Source organism: Myzus persicae, unplaced genomic scaffold (assembly GCF_001856785.1).
Source record: "Myzus persicae strain clone G006 unplaced genomic scaffold, MPER_G0061.0, whole genome shotgun sequence".
Taxonomy (NCBI): domain Eukaryota; kingdom Metazoa; phylum Arthropoda; class Insecta; order Hemiptera; family Aphididae; genus Myzus; species Myzus persicae.
Window position 1 is genome coordinate 3,175 of NW_019104190.1, and position 15,371 is coordinate 18,545.

General features: G+C 27.0%; 1 protein-coding gene across 1 annotated transcript; it reads right to left on the reverse strand.

The window, feature by feature from the left end:
- Nucleotides 1-6,339: 6,339 nt before the first annotated feature.
- Nucleotides 6,340-15,321, reverse strand: LOC111039787 (angiogenic factor with G patch and FHA domains 1). The gene is made up of 12 exons (XM_022323419.1): nucleotides 14,783-15,321; nucleotides 14,546-14,674; nucleotides 13,094-13,318; nucleotides 11,594-12,004; nucleotides 11,436-11,525; nucleotides 11,154-11,373; nucleotides 10,890-11,047; nucleotides 10,526-10,787; nucleotides 9,791-9,986; nucleotides 9,355-9,454; nucleotides 7,088-7,256; nucleotides 6,340-6,643 (listed from the first exon to the last, which is right to left on the reverse strand). The coding sequence occupies exons 1-12, from the start codon at nucleotides 14,927-14,929 to the stop codon at nucleotides 6,618-6,620; spliced, it is 2,133 nt and encodes a 710-aa protein (XP_022179111.1). The 5' UTR covers nucleotides 14,930-15,321; the 3' UTR covers nucleotides 6,340-6,617.
- Nucleotides 15,322-15,371: the final 50 nt, after the last annotated feature.

Sequence of the window (15,371 nt, forward strand, 5' to 3'; positions counted from 1 at the left end):
AGTTTTTTTTTTTATACCTGTCAATGCAATTTTATTTGTATTGTCAAAAAGCGTGAAAATATAAAACAAGGTCCTGATATATTGTTACAATAGCAGTTGAATAATATTAAAAATAGATATATGAAATTTATTTTTATAAGCATTTAAAGTTCAAATTTTGACAAAGTTTATCAAAATCTCGAAAATAATCAATTATTGTAATTAAAAAATTATAAAATATAAATTATAAAACAAAGATTTTCATAAATAGTTCATACTGTAACCAAAAAATCTAAAATATATATGAACACAGTAATAACATTTTAAATTCAAATTTTTACAAAATTACATACCTACTAAAACCAATCATCTTCATTCCTGAATACATGATTCGCAGCATTATTACTTATTAGGTATTTCTCAGTATGTTTTTCTCTACTCTCTACTCTTAATATTCTATCACAGACGTTCTCAACCATTCCGAATGTAATTGGGACCAAAGATATCAACCCAATGTTTCATGTCCTTTTTAAGCATAACATTAATAATATAATTATAAGTACACGAATTTACGAAAAAATGTTTTAATATAAATAAACAAAACTAACAATAGGTATAAAGGTCAAAGACTCAAAAGCCAAATTTACATTTATGTGATAAGACACTAGTATGTACAATTAGTATATATCATAATATTATAATGCTTAAGTTAGTTTTTCCCCTTAAGATAAATATTTTAATATACACATATTATACAATTTAGGAATCGCGGTAAAAAAGTCCGTCGTAGATAAGTCCTAAGCTTAAAAAGTTCCAATGTATATTTACACTAATTGGAAGTTTGATTGTGCATCACACGGTATTTATCCTTTTACCTAATTATATGTTTCGGACTTTTTCACCGTTGCTTTTTATGCCTCAGAATTTTTAACCACGGACTTTTTATGCCTCAGACTTTTTGGTAGTATACCACTATATAGACGTCTTTAGAAAGTTATACAAATTTGTAAGGTAAAAATGTATTTATCAAAATCCAACAGTTATTTAGGTAACTATATTGTCTATAATTATACACCTATGGATATATTTTTAAATTTCTTATTTTATTTCATCATTGGGATAACTAGGGTAACCACATAAAGTATTGTTTTAGTATAAAATAAAAATTATTTTAAGTTGGGGATTGAAAAAATTAAAAACAAATTAAAAATGGAAATTAAAATATAGGTTCCGAAGCGACATTAACTTTGGTTTATTAATGACGCCTTACCCATTGACCTACATACCGTTTTCGGCTAAAATACGTTTCTGATAAAATATTTTTTTTTGTACAAAATACATATAAGTTAAAGAAGGGATAGGCCATAGCTACATTAATAAAATAGAGAAAAGTGTGCCGGAATGGGGAAGAGCGATAGACTGTTTTTTATCATTGCCTCTTAGGGCCAGTTGTACAGTCTGTGATTAAAGTTAATCACAGTTTAACCGGCCGAATTTGGCCGGTTAAATATCTGTTATCAGCTGATTAAGCATAATCGGAGTTTAATCACAGACTGTACAACTGGCCCTTATTCTGGCAGAAGTCTTATCATAAATTATATACAATAATTATACATATATCTATTTGTGTTAAGACCTCTATAACCTCAAAATATTTTCATGTTCGTTCCCGTATGATAAGCACAAAATATGGCCTAATCATTCTTTAATATCTATGTTCGATTGATACATTTTCGACAAAAATATTTTTCGGATAAAATACGGTTCTGATGAAATATTTTTCGGATAAAATATTTTTCTATTAAAATACGGTTCGAATAAAATATTTTTCTTTGTAAATATTTTCTTATAGTATATTTTTCGGATAAAATACGTTTCGTAAAAAATATTTTCTGTCTTTTTATTTTCGACGACAATATTTTTTGGCTAAAATACGGTTCGGACTTTTTATTTTTCGTATCAAATATGGTTCTGAACAAATACTCTTCTCAAAATATATTTTTCGGATAAAATATTTTTCGGCTAAAATACTGTTCTGACGTTTTATTTTCGGATATTATACGCTTGCCCATTTTCTTCTTCCATCTATTCTTGAATTTCTTTTTAAAAAAATGAATCAAAGACATGGTTATGGAAAAAAGAATATGAAAAAAAATTTTGAGTAACCTGGGACGTGGGGTATACGTCATGGCACATGGAGCAAAATAAACTATTGTATATAAATAATATTTTAATATTTACCATCTGGTCAAACTTTTTTTATTATGATTCTGTTATCATAGACAAACGCGATAAAAACATTTTTTCGGCATTTGATGAAATTTTGGCGGCAATGCGAGATAGTGAGATGAAGTATTAATTTTGTTGGTTTGATGTAGGTAGGTAATTTATTATTTTGAGCATTATAGGAGTAAGTAATGATACATATTAGTTAACAACAAGCCATGCGTTTCTTTCATTTATTTTCATTTTGTATAAATAAGTGGCTATGCGCCTCTGCGTCAATATCGATAAAATATTGATATTATAACAACTGAATATTCTACAATACTGTTTACTCGGGAAATCATATTGGGGTAAAATGGCGCAGTAATTAATTTCTTACCTATAGGCTATACTGCTATAGCTAAATAATATTTACTAGGTAGTTGATTTATTTTTAAGTTGATATTTTTCTGTTTCTTAAATTAGTTATATTTAAAAAGTGTACATTGATTTATTTTAATTGTTTTACAATCAAGTTTTTTTACTTAAAAATGAATTTTTAATTTTTATTGGTGATATTTTTCTGTTCCTTATTTGAAAAGTTGATATTGTTTTACTTTTATTCATTTTACAGTTATTTTATTTAGAAATATATAATTAAAGCATAACTGATTTTAAAATTATATTCTTCAATGTTCTTTTAATAAAATATATTTTTAAGAATTAATTTAGTTTGCGTCTTTTTATCCCGTACCTAATTGGAATCCCTGGCCATTTGTCAACACTTTTATTTATTTAGAATTTTAGATATTTGCTTTGGTAAAATCAACTTTTTACTGGAAAATTAAAAACTACGTTATTATAATATATAGGTAGGTATACCTAATAGGAAAACAACAAAACAATATTTCTAAAATGTATGTGCATTACATATTATGTACATTACAGCTGTTAAATGTTAGATGCACCATAATAATACCCCAGGTTACTCAACACTTTTCCGATGGTGATGTCTTATGTTTTTATAAATTATAACTCCTTGATCCATTAGCTGTGGTTTGGATATCATGATTAATGTATTGAAATGGCGAAAATACCATTAATATTGCCCTCAGTTCAAGCAAAAGTCTAATCATTTAAAAAATGTTTGTACTTTTATTTTGAGGGTGTTTACTTGTAACAAATTGAATATAAAGTTGGAGATTTCCAGATCATCAGATTTGATGGTCAAAAGAAAAAAAACTTGTTAGTAGGTACATTGAAAAATAATCGGCAAAAGATTGCTTAAGCATTAGTTACTGCCATAGTAGATATTACCTGCATAATATTGTAAAGGTATGGTTCAGCATTAAGTTTTTTTCAGCCCAAAACAAATATAATTTACCATGCCCTTAAGTCAAAAGTTAATTTTTGGGGTAAAAGGGTTTTTGCTACCGCGTTGGGCTAGCCCTGGTAAAGACTTAAGCATATTTTAAATTATTTTAGTGCCATCGCAAGATTAGCATATTTTATGGTAAGTAGCAATTGTGTAGGTACTCAGGAAAGGAAATATTTTCGAACCAATAGTCTTTTTTATGGCCTCGAAAAAGGGTAAAATACGATTGAGAACGGAATTTTTAGTAAGTACTAAGTAGGTTATACGATTGAGAACGCTTAATATTAAAACCTACATATTTTTCTGACGTCGCCAAACTCAATAATTTTCATGGGAAAATATTGAGCACGATATTAATAACCAACCAATCTAATTTAATCAAGTAAAATCAATTTCGAGATGCATAAAAAAGGTTTATTGATCGAGAAAAATGGCTTACGTCGTGAAATGGTCAACAATTTTTAAGTCGTGAAAAAGTCGAAAATGCATTTTTAGGGTTTATGAGAACAAAATAAGAACAAGGTAGGTCCACTTCTTCTAATTTTGTTGGGGGGGGAGGGGGATGGAGGGTTAACCCCTCACAATCCCACATTCCCACCTATATGGTTATATGATGGAAAGAAGTGTGGTGTTTGAAAATTATTGTTACAGAGCTGTACTTCAGTATTTTCACATGTCTGTTCTTAGCTACTCGTCAGTTAAGAGTTATAACAGCTAGTCTATGGTACCTACGTGATATTATTATAATTTATAAATATTGACACATGAATTGAATTGCTTGAATACAAATTAATACGTAGGTACATAATTAGTATTTACTTACCCCCTAAAGCTGGATTAAACTTTAAATTGTTTAAGCTGGTTTGATATTAAATAGAAAAATGACAATAATAATTAATATCTTATATTGCCATTGACACACCGCCACTGCACCTAAGCGAATACAGAAGTGGTTCTCAACTTTTTTTTGCTACCCCCCTCCATGAGGTATTAAAAAAAAATTCAGGGATACCTTACAGACTACAACTGTATGCATAATGCTAATATAGGTACCTACCTACTATACCCGTGTACCACAGTCGACAGTCATTATACATGAAGACAGCCAGAGAAGCCTCCAGTTAAGAACCACTCAGATTTAATTTTTTTCCTGCAATTTGTCAACATGTATTGTGACTTTTACTCTCTTAAGTTAAAACCATTAAATAGGTAATAAGGTATACCTTAAAAAGTAAAAATACACAATTATGGTATTACCTAAGTAAGTGATTTATTAGCTATCTCTTAATATACGGTCTACCGTAGTTTTATGTACTGCCTAATTATAAATATTGGTAAAGTCTACTTTTGGTCTTCTAATGTTTTGTGTTCCGATGTAGATAAACAAAGAATTGAATGTCTCTGGAGGCCTCTCAGATTGAAATTATTAAGAAAATGTGTGCTGCGAATGAAGACTTATTCTATAGGTCCTAAGCCGAGCATTGGTGGCGAGGCTTGAATAAAAGTGGTAATATTTTTGATTCGTTCTTAAGATATATGAAATTATATTTTGTGGATAATCCATGAAAGCTTTTATTTACTCCTAAAATTCATAGATATTTGTTTTATAATTTATTTATTTTTTATTATTAAAATGAAATAAATTGTATTCTAATCCTGAAATTCACTTAAGTATTTAAATATCTATTATTTTTATAATGTGTAGGCAGGCTGCATACTATACTGTAATTTGTACTATAATAGACTATGCTCTTTGGTAGACCACATACTTGGGGAGATGGCCGATTTATTGTAATTGTAAGACAACCTGCTTGAATATAACAAATATACAATTCTGATACATATTAGTTAATAAAAACAAAGATAAATTCCTAATATAATAATTTATTTTAAAACACATTTCTTCAAATCTTCATTATTCATTTATTACACTTCAATATTCACATTTCAATAAACTAGTGTTCATAAAAGTAAACAAAATATAAAAAAAATAATAAGTTTTTGGGCTGACTACAACTTTTTTGTTCTGACCATTTAGGCCTTAGGGTAAAGGCGGGTTTCCACTACTTGCGTGTGCCATATACACAAAAAATGTTCAGCTATGCCCAACAACACGGTAACATGAATAATTGTGTGATAACCTAACCTAAACAACCCATCACAGCTAAGGATTTGTATGCACGTATGCGCTCACTTGTATAGTGGAAACCCGCCTTAACGCTTAAAAAATGTATTACTGTTACCATAGAAACCTTCCCACTCAAACTATATATATGATTCATAGATTTTCCTTGCATATGACAAATATCAAATAGCATGCTAGGTTTTATATTTTAAAATAAGTTTTCTTATTATAAAATAAATGTTCTCACAAAGTATTAACAGTTCTCAAATATATTTTTAATAGAAATTCTGTTTCAAGGAGGATTAAATAAAATAAATAAATATTGAAGAGATAATTTTGAAATGTAAAGTCTTGTTACAATTATAATCTAGATAATTCTTTTTCATTTTCAGTTTTTAAAATTACTTAAAAATATTATGACAATTACCAAAATATTAACTTTTATTATAATTTTTCATATATATACATGGAGGTAAGCAAAAATATAATTTATTCTAAAGTAGTCATTATAATTTATGATTTCAAAAAAAATGTATTTCAATTTTAAATAATATAAACTAAATAGAAAATACAGCATAATTACCTATTGGCTATTAGTGTTTATTTTTTAATAATCTAAGAACATTATTATTACATTGGTAAATTAGTTTTAATTTAATATTGCCTATTGGTAAAATAAATTTAAAAATAACATATTATTGCTTACATATTTATCTTTCAATGACAAAAATATACAAAACTATTCATTTTAAACATTTCAATAATATGATGAGAACTTGGAATATCAATTAAAAACTGTATGTTATAATCTTTAGCATTATCTTCTAACAACTTAAAATATAATATATAATCTATATTGTTGAAATAATACTTCCTTCCATAATCATATTTGTTGACAAGATGATAATTTTTAATTTTCATAAAATTTAATCACTATTTTTCTTCTTCTGATGTTTCATCTGAAAATAAACTTCAAAGTAAGATCAACCACAACAATAATGTACATACATAGACGTGCACACGGGTGTGGCTTATAAGGGTATAGCCACAATTGAGGTTTGGTATTTTTTTCAGTAGGTACCAGGTAGTAGGTACTTGTAAGAAAAGCCAATAACTCACTTTTTTGGAAAATAGAAATTTTTTATCAATTTGATCATACAATTTGTCATAACTGGTTTTATAGTTTTATGCCAATGTTTTGTGTCTATCTTATTATACTTTTTTTAAGGGGAGTTTTGAAGGGTGGTCAGAAAAAATAAAAGAAACACCTGAAACAGAAGGCTGTGCACGCCTATGTGTTATACTAGATACCCATAAAATAATGATTAACTAGGAATACATTAAGTACAAATTTAAATAACCATTTATAAAATATTAATATTTATGAGTTTTTTGAACATTACCTTCAGTAAAATGTATACGATTCGTTTTTATTGGCATATTACTTTTATTACCAAAGTTAAAGCGTATTTTTGATTGTTTGATTAAAATATTTGTCTCGGGTTGTTCAGGTTGACTAAAATTAGTTGAAAACCCAAGTCCCATCTTTTTATCTCTGACATCCATTGAAATCTAAACAAAAATGTAGTGAATATATTTATGTTATGGCATATAATGCATACAAATTTCAATGTATATTAACTATTCAAATGTGTTACCATAAAGACAAACTACTAATATTAACTTCCAAAGCTTGCCCTAAAAAATAGATAAACAATGAAGATATTTATACTCTGTATTTAATCTTGTTTAAAATAAAATGCAACACAATATCAAAATTATAAAATTAATATAAAATAACTTTTGGTATTATTTATTCTATTTAGGAGCATAATATAGTATGATAATTTAAATTCATATTGAAACAAATAACTATACAAATGGTAGATAATTTATTATTATGAATTTAATATTTGTTCTTAATTTAAAAACATATTTAACAATTAGTCAAAATTCTGAGGTAGCAAAAAACAATTATCCACAAAAAAATTGCTATTTAGTTTGTTTTTTTCTAATATAGTATTTCCTGAGTAGTAAAAGTACTTCTTGATTCCCCCTAGTGACATGTATGTAACTAATTATTTAGGTATTATATATTGAGATAAATAATACTGTAAGAAGTTCATTACTTTTAAGTAATCTTTACATTCCGAATTCATAGTTTAATCAATCAAATAAATAAGCAGGTCATTAGGACATATACATTTATAATATTATTATAACAAAGAAGTTAACTGAGAAACTACAAATGGATTAAGGGTCTTATGAATAAATGTTTGCTTAAGGAGTGAACAAAAGCATTTTATATATAACTAATTACAAATGTACTGAAACTGAATATTTTATATGAGAAACATTTCTGTAAGTCTAGACCATAAACCACATTCAAGAAAGGTTTAACATCTTAAATTGTGTTTACAACTTCTGGATGTACAATATTCATTAGCATTGTCTTTAATATGTATTAATAATAGAATATTATGTAGGTATTAGAAGTATGCAAATTTATACTTTTCAATAAACTACTCTATAATAGGTAAGTACGTAACCATAAAATATTAAAATCAGTCATTGTTAACATGTAATAATAATAACAATGCCCGATTTTTCAGGAAAGTACTAATGCCTTGTAATTAAAAACAATAATCAGTCAAAGAAATCAAAGTTGAAGGAACTTAAAATATTATTGAGATTGGTTAGGCATTATTAAGATCAACTAATAGATCCAAGGAAATTTTAATTTAAAATCAATTAAATTTTTTATATGAGATTTGTTTTCCTTTTCCATTAGTCACTACCTGTCGTTATGAGGGAGATGCGTTCTGCCGAACGAATGCCAGTCGCCGCCTAGTATATTTTCTATCGGAAAGTATACATTATTTAGTTTCATATTTATCTTTGCATTCACAAGTGGCGTATCCAAGGGAGATGATTAGGGATCATGACACTCCCATTCAGTCGTATCATATAACATTATTAAGTGAATTAAACTTCAAAGAAATATAAATTTAAATTTATAAATTAATATTATCATTATCTTTGATTGTAGCAGATGTAATATATAAATAAATGTGATAATTAAAATCAAAATTACAATTTGCATGTATATAGAGTAATTCGACAAATATACAAATTTCCTTTTTTCTTTGATGATGCAGTTATTTAAAATCTGATTTTTGGAATTTTTAAGTATGCTTAAAGATTATATTTACAAATTATTGAGACTTTTTTGAGATTAAAGAGTGTCAAATGAGAACAATCTTTACCTTTTCAGCTGTAAATATTATTCAGTAGATAATTTTTCTGGAAATTTTTACATACTGGAATACGTACATTCAATTGGTAAAAGCATGGATTCATTTATGTTAAAATGTATAATATATGATTTGAAAAATCATTATTGACAATAACAAAGGTGTAGATAGTGAAAAAATAACCTAATTAATAAGTGCATTTGAGAGTTACAACATTGATTACAAATAAACATCAATGTTAAAAACTGAAATTATTTAACATGGACTAAAAGATGCTAAAAGAGTTATTTATTTATCAAGTGAAAATTTATCATCCATAAAATATCATCATTGTCAGTAACATACATGATATTTAAATTAATGATGTTTAAATATGTGTATACACAATAAATTTTATTTTATTTTATAATACTTACAGGTTCTTTAATTCCAGAATTACTAGATCCCAACGACTTTCCTGGTGTCCAACCCATATTTTCTAATAATTTGAAACCTTTGTTTTTTGTAGGAATTGGTCTTAAATAGATAAAATAAATATTATTATTGATGTTTTACAAATATAAAATATTTAATTATTAATTGAAGAATGAAGAATTTTGGCTGAGTTTATGATTGAAATTAAATTTAATAGTTGAAAATGAGTTGTGAAATATATATATATATATTATGTCAGCTTAATGAATATATTTATTTTTCATATTAGATTTTTCTCATCAATAATTTCACAATTTCACTTATTAGAACCAAACATGATAAAACTTTGAATTTTCTAGAAATATTTATAATAAAATAGCCTAAGTAGAATTTATTCAATTAATTTTTTAATTAACTTTGAAAATTATAAAAACTCACTGTGTTACACAAGCTACTTCAGTTTTCTCATTTGCATTTTGAGATCCAACAGTTTTTCTTCTTTTATCAGCTCTATCTTTATATCCTTTTGGCAATACAGCGTCAGGTGGTTCACAGCCAAGTAATCCATATTTTTCTTTTAAACTTTTTAGTTCGTCATCAAATTTACGTTTTGGAGGTACAACATTTTTAACACCTTAAAACAATATTCAAATTGTTTTTAACATTCACTTTTATGGTACTTATTTATTTAATTTTAATTTAAAAAATGTTAAATAGATAAACTGTACTAACATATTTAATATAAATCTCAATTGTATATCGACTTTTAGTAGGTAAATAATAAATAAATATTTATGTGAGCCTAAAAAAATTGTATAGTCACTCCAAATTGCGTTTATGAATGCATTTAATATTAACAGATTAATTACCTACATTAATTTAGGTAATTTATTTAAATGATAATACAATAAATGTTTCATTTAAAGATATCAAGTAAATGTAGTTAAGATTCTCAAAATAAGCGAGCCGATTGGTAATATATTGGTAAAAAAATCAGTTTACTGGATATCAGAATAAAAGTATTTCAGACCCAACCATAGTAAAACCCCATATTTACTAAGTCTTTCCCATTTTAAAAAATACTGTAATTATTTGTTCTATAAAAACAATTAATTTGCAATTATCTAATATCAATATTATTCAATAATATAAAATTAAATACAATTTACTTACTTTCTTCTGGTGGAGGAGCTTGTATACCAGGTTCACACAAATTACAAGTTTCCATGCCATCATGAATATGACACAAAAATTTGGTGTCACCTACAGTTAGTTCACTGCCATGGACTAAATGGCGAGGTTCACTTGAAGATGAGTGCTTTGGAAGTTTTTTACCATCCAAAAATGTGCCATTTGTACTACCCTTGTCTTTAACAATATAATGACCTCTACCAACTTTGTTTACATTACCAATAAATGATATTTCTGCGTGTAACTAAAATAAAAATAAAAAATCTTTAATAACTATAAAAAATATTTTATTCTCAATAGCATTATTATTTATTTATAATGTGAAAAATAAATTATGATTATTAACCTTGCTAACATTATCGTCAGGTACTACTACATCTCTATTTGTCGAACGCCCTATTGTGCCACCAGGACATGTAATTAAAAATAGCTTACCAACCAATGAATTACATGCTTTGGATTCAGTTATTATAATACGAATACACGGAGGCCATCCAACAACTTCTATAATAATTCAAAACAGATATTTTAAATTAATACAAAGACTAAAAATATTTCCCAATATAAAAATACTATTCAATTTAGAACTAGGTAAAACTGTATTATTTACTTGATTTAATCAATTTAGTTTGTGTATCTGAAAGGTTAGCTTTAACTTCTTTGTATGATTTCCAATTGGAATTTTTGTCATCTCTCTTATTTTGACACAGGTATTGTTCAATTCGATCCCAAACTAGATTATCATACTGAATAATTTCTGATTCAATTGCAGTTACTTGATGCTTGATTGTGTACCAATTTCTTATTTGTGCATATTGTTTTGCTTTACTCTGCAAATTACGTAAGTTAATTGTTTTGCCAATTTTTCAAATGGCTTACCGGTAAGGTTTACCCCATCAGGTGTTAATTTGTGAACTATATTCTTAGGTGCTGGCAATAACTTTGTATATTGCAATAAATTCAAATAACGCTTGTCTAAAATCTGAAATTATAACAAGAAACACAACTTTTAAACAATTTCTAAATGTCTAACATAAAATATATAATTACTTCACAAGTAGAAGGTGGAGAAGGACAATCTTCAGGTTTGACTTCTTCCTTTTCATCTTTAATAGCCTCATTTTCCACACTTAATTCTTCTTTCACTTCTTGACATTCATTAGGTTTCTTTTCAATAGTTTGTTTGATAGTATCTTTAATTTCTTTTTCATTTGCTTCAGTATCTTCTTCGGTGTCTTCCTTAATAATTAAATTACCACTATCTTCAGAATTATCTGAATCACTAACCTCACTAATACTTTCAACTGTGTCTTGGGTATGTTTTTGTTTCTTTACATTGAGCTCATTTGAAGGTAATTGAGCTGTATCTGAATGCACCTGGGAATATAATCTATATTTTTGTGCTATTACATCAAAGTAATAATAACACCCTTGGTTTCCATCATAAAATAATCCATTATCCTGTAATTAATAACACTCATATAAGACTCAGATCTTGAAAAAACATTTTTTTAAATTTAATTTTAATGTTTTACAATTTATACAATTATTTGAATTACTAGGATTACTAATCCATCTGAATTAGATGCTCAATATGTACATGTATATCCAGCAATACATCTCACATCCATGAGTAAGTCACTGATATGTAATAAAAAAAATCTCGGTCTTGGGCACTTTCAATTTTCATATATAAATTTAAAATGCAAATAACTATTTATTAAATTTTTTCAAAGTTAAAGTTAAATAACTTAGTTATTTTTTTAACGAGATCCATTTTTTTTAAATGAACTTTTACTGAAAGAGTTAAATTATTTTCCATGATATACAATTACTAATCAGTTAATTCATTGTATGGTCATGTATGTTAAGTCAATTTTTTTTGTAATTTAAACCACCTATCACGCTATGTGAACTGTAACTGCTAAATTGTAGACTTTAAAATGCACTAATTACGGACTTCAATAGGAATCAAAATAATAGATATCAGTACTTCAACTTCATATAAAATGACAACTTATCTCTAAACAATAACACTACAAGTTTAAAACTTATATTGGTGGGGTTCTATCATTGGATAGCCTTTCTTCCCACTCTGTAATTTTTAATTAAATCTGTCTTACATGTTTTATTTTTATTGTATATTTATATGTTGTGTATTTATACTTATATACAATTTACTTGTTGTACTACACGGTAGATTCACTTGAGTTACATTTTTTTATTCAAATTTAACATTTTAACTTAATTCAGATTTTTAAATATAATTTTAACTAATTAATTATTTAAAAATTGTAATTACAAATTCACATTTTGATGTTGGATAAGGTTTAACCACATTAATCTTTAAGGTATATAAGGAACAAGTATATTATCAAGTGCAATGTGTTTGTCTAGGCCAGAGAATTGTTTCAAATAGAAAATGCATACTCATACATAGTAGCTATAATGCTATATGATCTTAAATAAAACTATTCTATGGTTGCATAATACTTGAACATATAATATTATAATATAACTAACGTTGGTGGTAAAATAAATTAAACTTACTAAATTATAATAATAACCAGTCACTTGATCATAATACATTCCAGTTGTTTCTTCTAATATAAACCGGCTTTCTCCCAAACTATACTGATTGACTTGTTTTGAATCTTTAGATTTTTCTTCGTCTTCACTACATTCTCCTTCTTCTTTAATAATTTCAGATTTTATTTTTCTTGGGTTATCAACTTCTAGATTTTCGGATTTTTCAACATTTTCCAACATTTCAATCTATAGTAGTAAGAATAATTAACTACTTTTCTACAATAGATATTAAATAATTAACAAATTAATGTATGGCAAGGATTTTTTTTACACATTAACCACCTAGTAAACAGCTACAGTATCTTTCTTTAAAAATATAATTTGAAGAAAAATTAGGATTATCAAAAATAATTATGGGGTTACATTTTAAATAATACAGGTATTTAAATAATAGGCATAATACTTATGAACACAAACCAGATTGGACGAATTTGGCCCACCGAGTTTTTTGTCCTTTACCAGCCCACTTACAAATTTTTTTTTAATGGTTCATTGCTATTTAAGGTACACTAATCTTTTCTAAACGATACCCTGTAAAAACACAACAAAGAGTTCCATACTACCGTGTTATTTTTATGAGTTAACAAAATTTTTTAAAGATAGTTAAAATTGAATAGCCCAAAATTTTGTTGCTGCCCACCGAGTTTTATGCAAATATTCTTTTAACTAGATAACATAAAATATATATTTTTTTTTTAAATGTAACCATAAAATCTCACAATACAAAACGTCAATATTTTGAATCAAAATAAATCTAGGGAATTTGTAGAACAATATTCATTTACATAAAAATCAAGGCCTTACTTATGAGATAAGATATAAAATTAGCCTGGAAAGTATAAACTGTTGAAAAACAATCATCAATTGGCCTCAAGTATAAAATATTCATAAAAAAGGGTTATGTTAAGTTCAGGTAAAAAAAAATGCTTTTTATGATGTCATAACAAGAAAAGAGTTCACCAAGTGAAGTCTACTAAGGTATGCCACAAAAATCAGAAGTGATAGTGTGGTGACTGTTACATCCTGTCAGTGATAAATTAAATGGTAGTATGAAGCAAAATTGTCAATCAATTAGTGCATATAAATGATTCACCAGATTAGAATTTCACTGAGACAAGTTATGGGAGTCAAAAGTACTTCTTATATTAGTTTGGCTGACATAGGGTAAAAATGTTTCCCTCGACATAAGCATTTATAAATAATACATCTCAAGTGTGAAGTGTTATTATAAATCACTAATATTTTCTTGCCATACATTAATATTAATATATTTCCTCCTCGACGTGTATAAACCCATATTATATTTATTTTATATAAGCTCTGTGAACTCAAATGTTTATGATAGAAACATTCGTTCTGTGTTTAATTCATTAACTTTCTTAAATGTTAACAGCAAATGAAAAATATGCTTACATTATCTGCAACACCATCAGCATTTTTATTTGGAAGATTTTTAACTTCTAGTTCGTCTTTTTTAATGGTTTTTGAACAATTGACTATTTCTGCCTTTTGGTCAAGTACTTCAGTTTTAATGTTTGATTTCTGTTTGGAAAAAATTACAGTTGAATAGTTATAATTAAGAATACTAAAGAGGTACTTCTATTTGGGATTGAGAAGTGTGTGACACACAACATTGATTCAGTATTTTACCTTGAAGTCGATTGAATTGCTATTCTTTATCTTAGCCAACAAATTCTGTTGCCGCTGTAGCATTCGCATGGCATTCTTTATATACTCGTACACTTCCGGATGTTTATGTTCAAGAAGATCCTTAAACGGAACTTCCACATCTTCCATCACGATTCGGGTGGTACCTATAATTGTGCCGGTATATGGGGGAGTAGATAATATTATAATGGACTCTCACGATTCACATATCAAACAGAAGCAATGGCAATCCCAGACAACATCGATGTGAATACTGAATGAATAGTGAAATGGTTTTACAAAACGTATTTTTAAAAAACGTGTAAGTATTTGATAAAACAAAAAAATGTATCGTTTTCACTGTTTACATTTTACAGTTTACTTTACAATATTATAATTAACGAACACGGGAGCGAATAAAAAATTGTTTCGAGCACAGACCAAACCAAGGAGGAAAAGTCCATTCTCTTTGATAATTTACATTTAACGTCCTTACGTACGTATTTTAATATACGAATTTATTATTCTGTGCCCTGTGGTGAGAAATCCGAAAACAGCTGACGTACAAACGTTTGGAACCCCTGTCTAAATT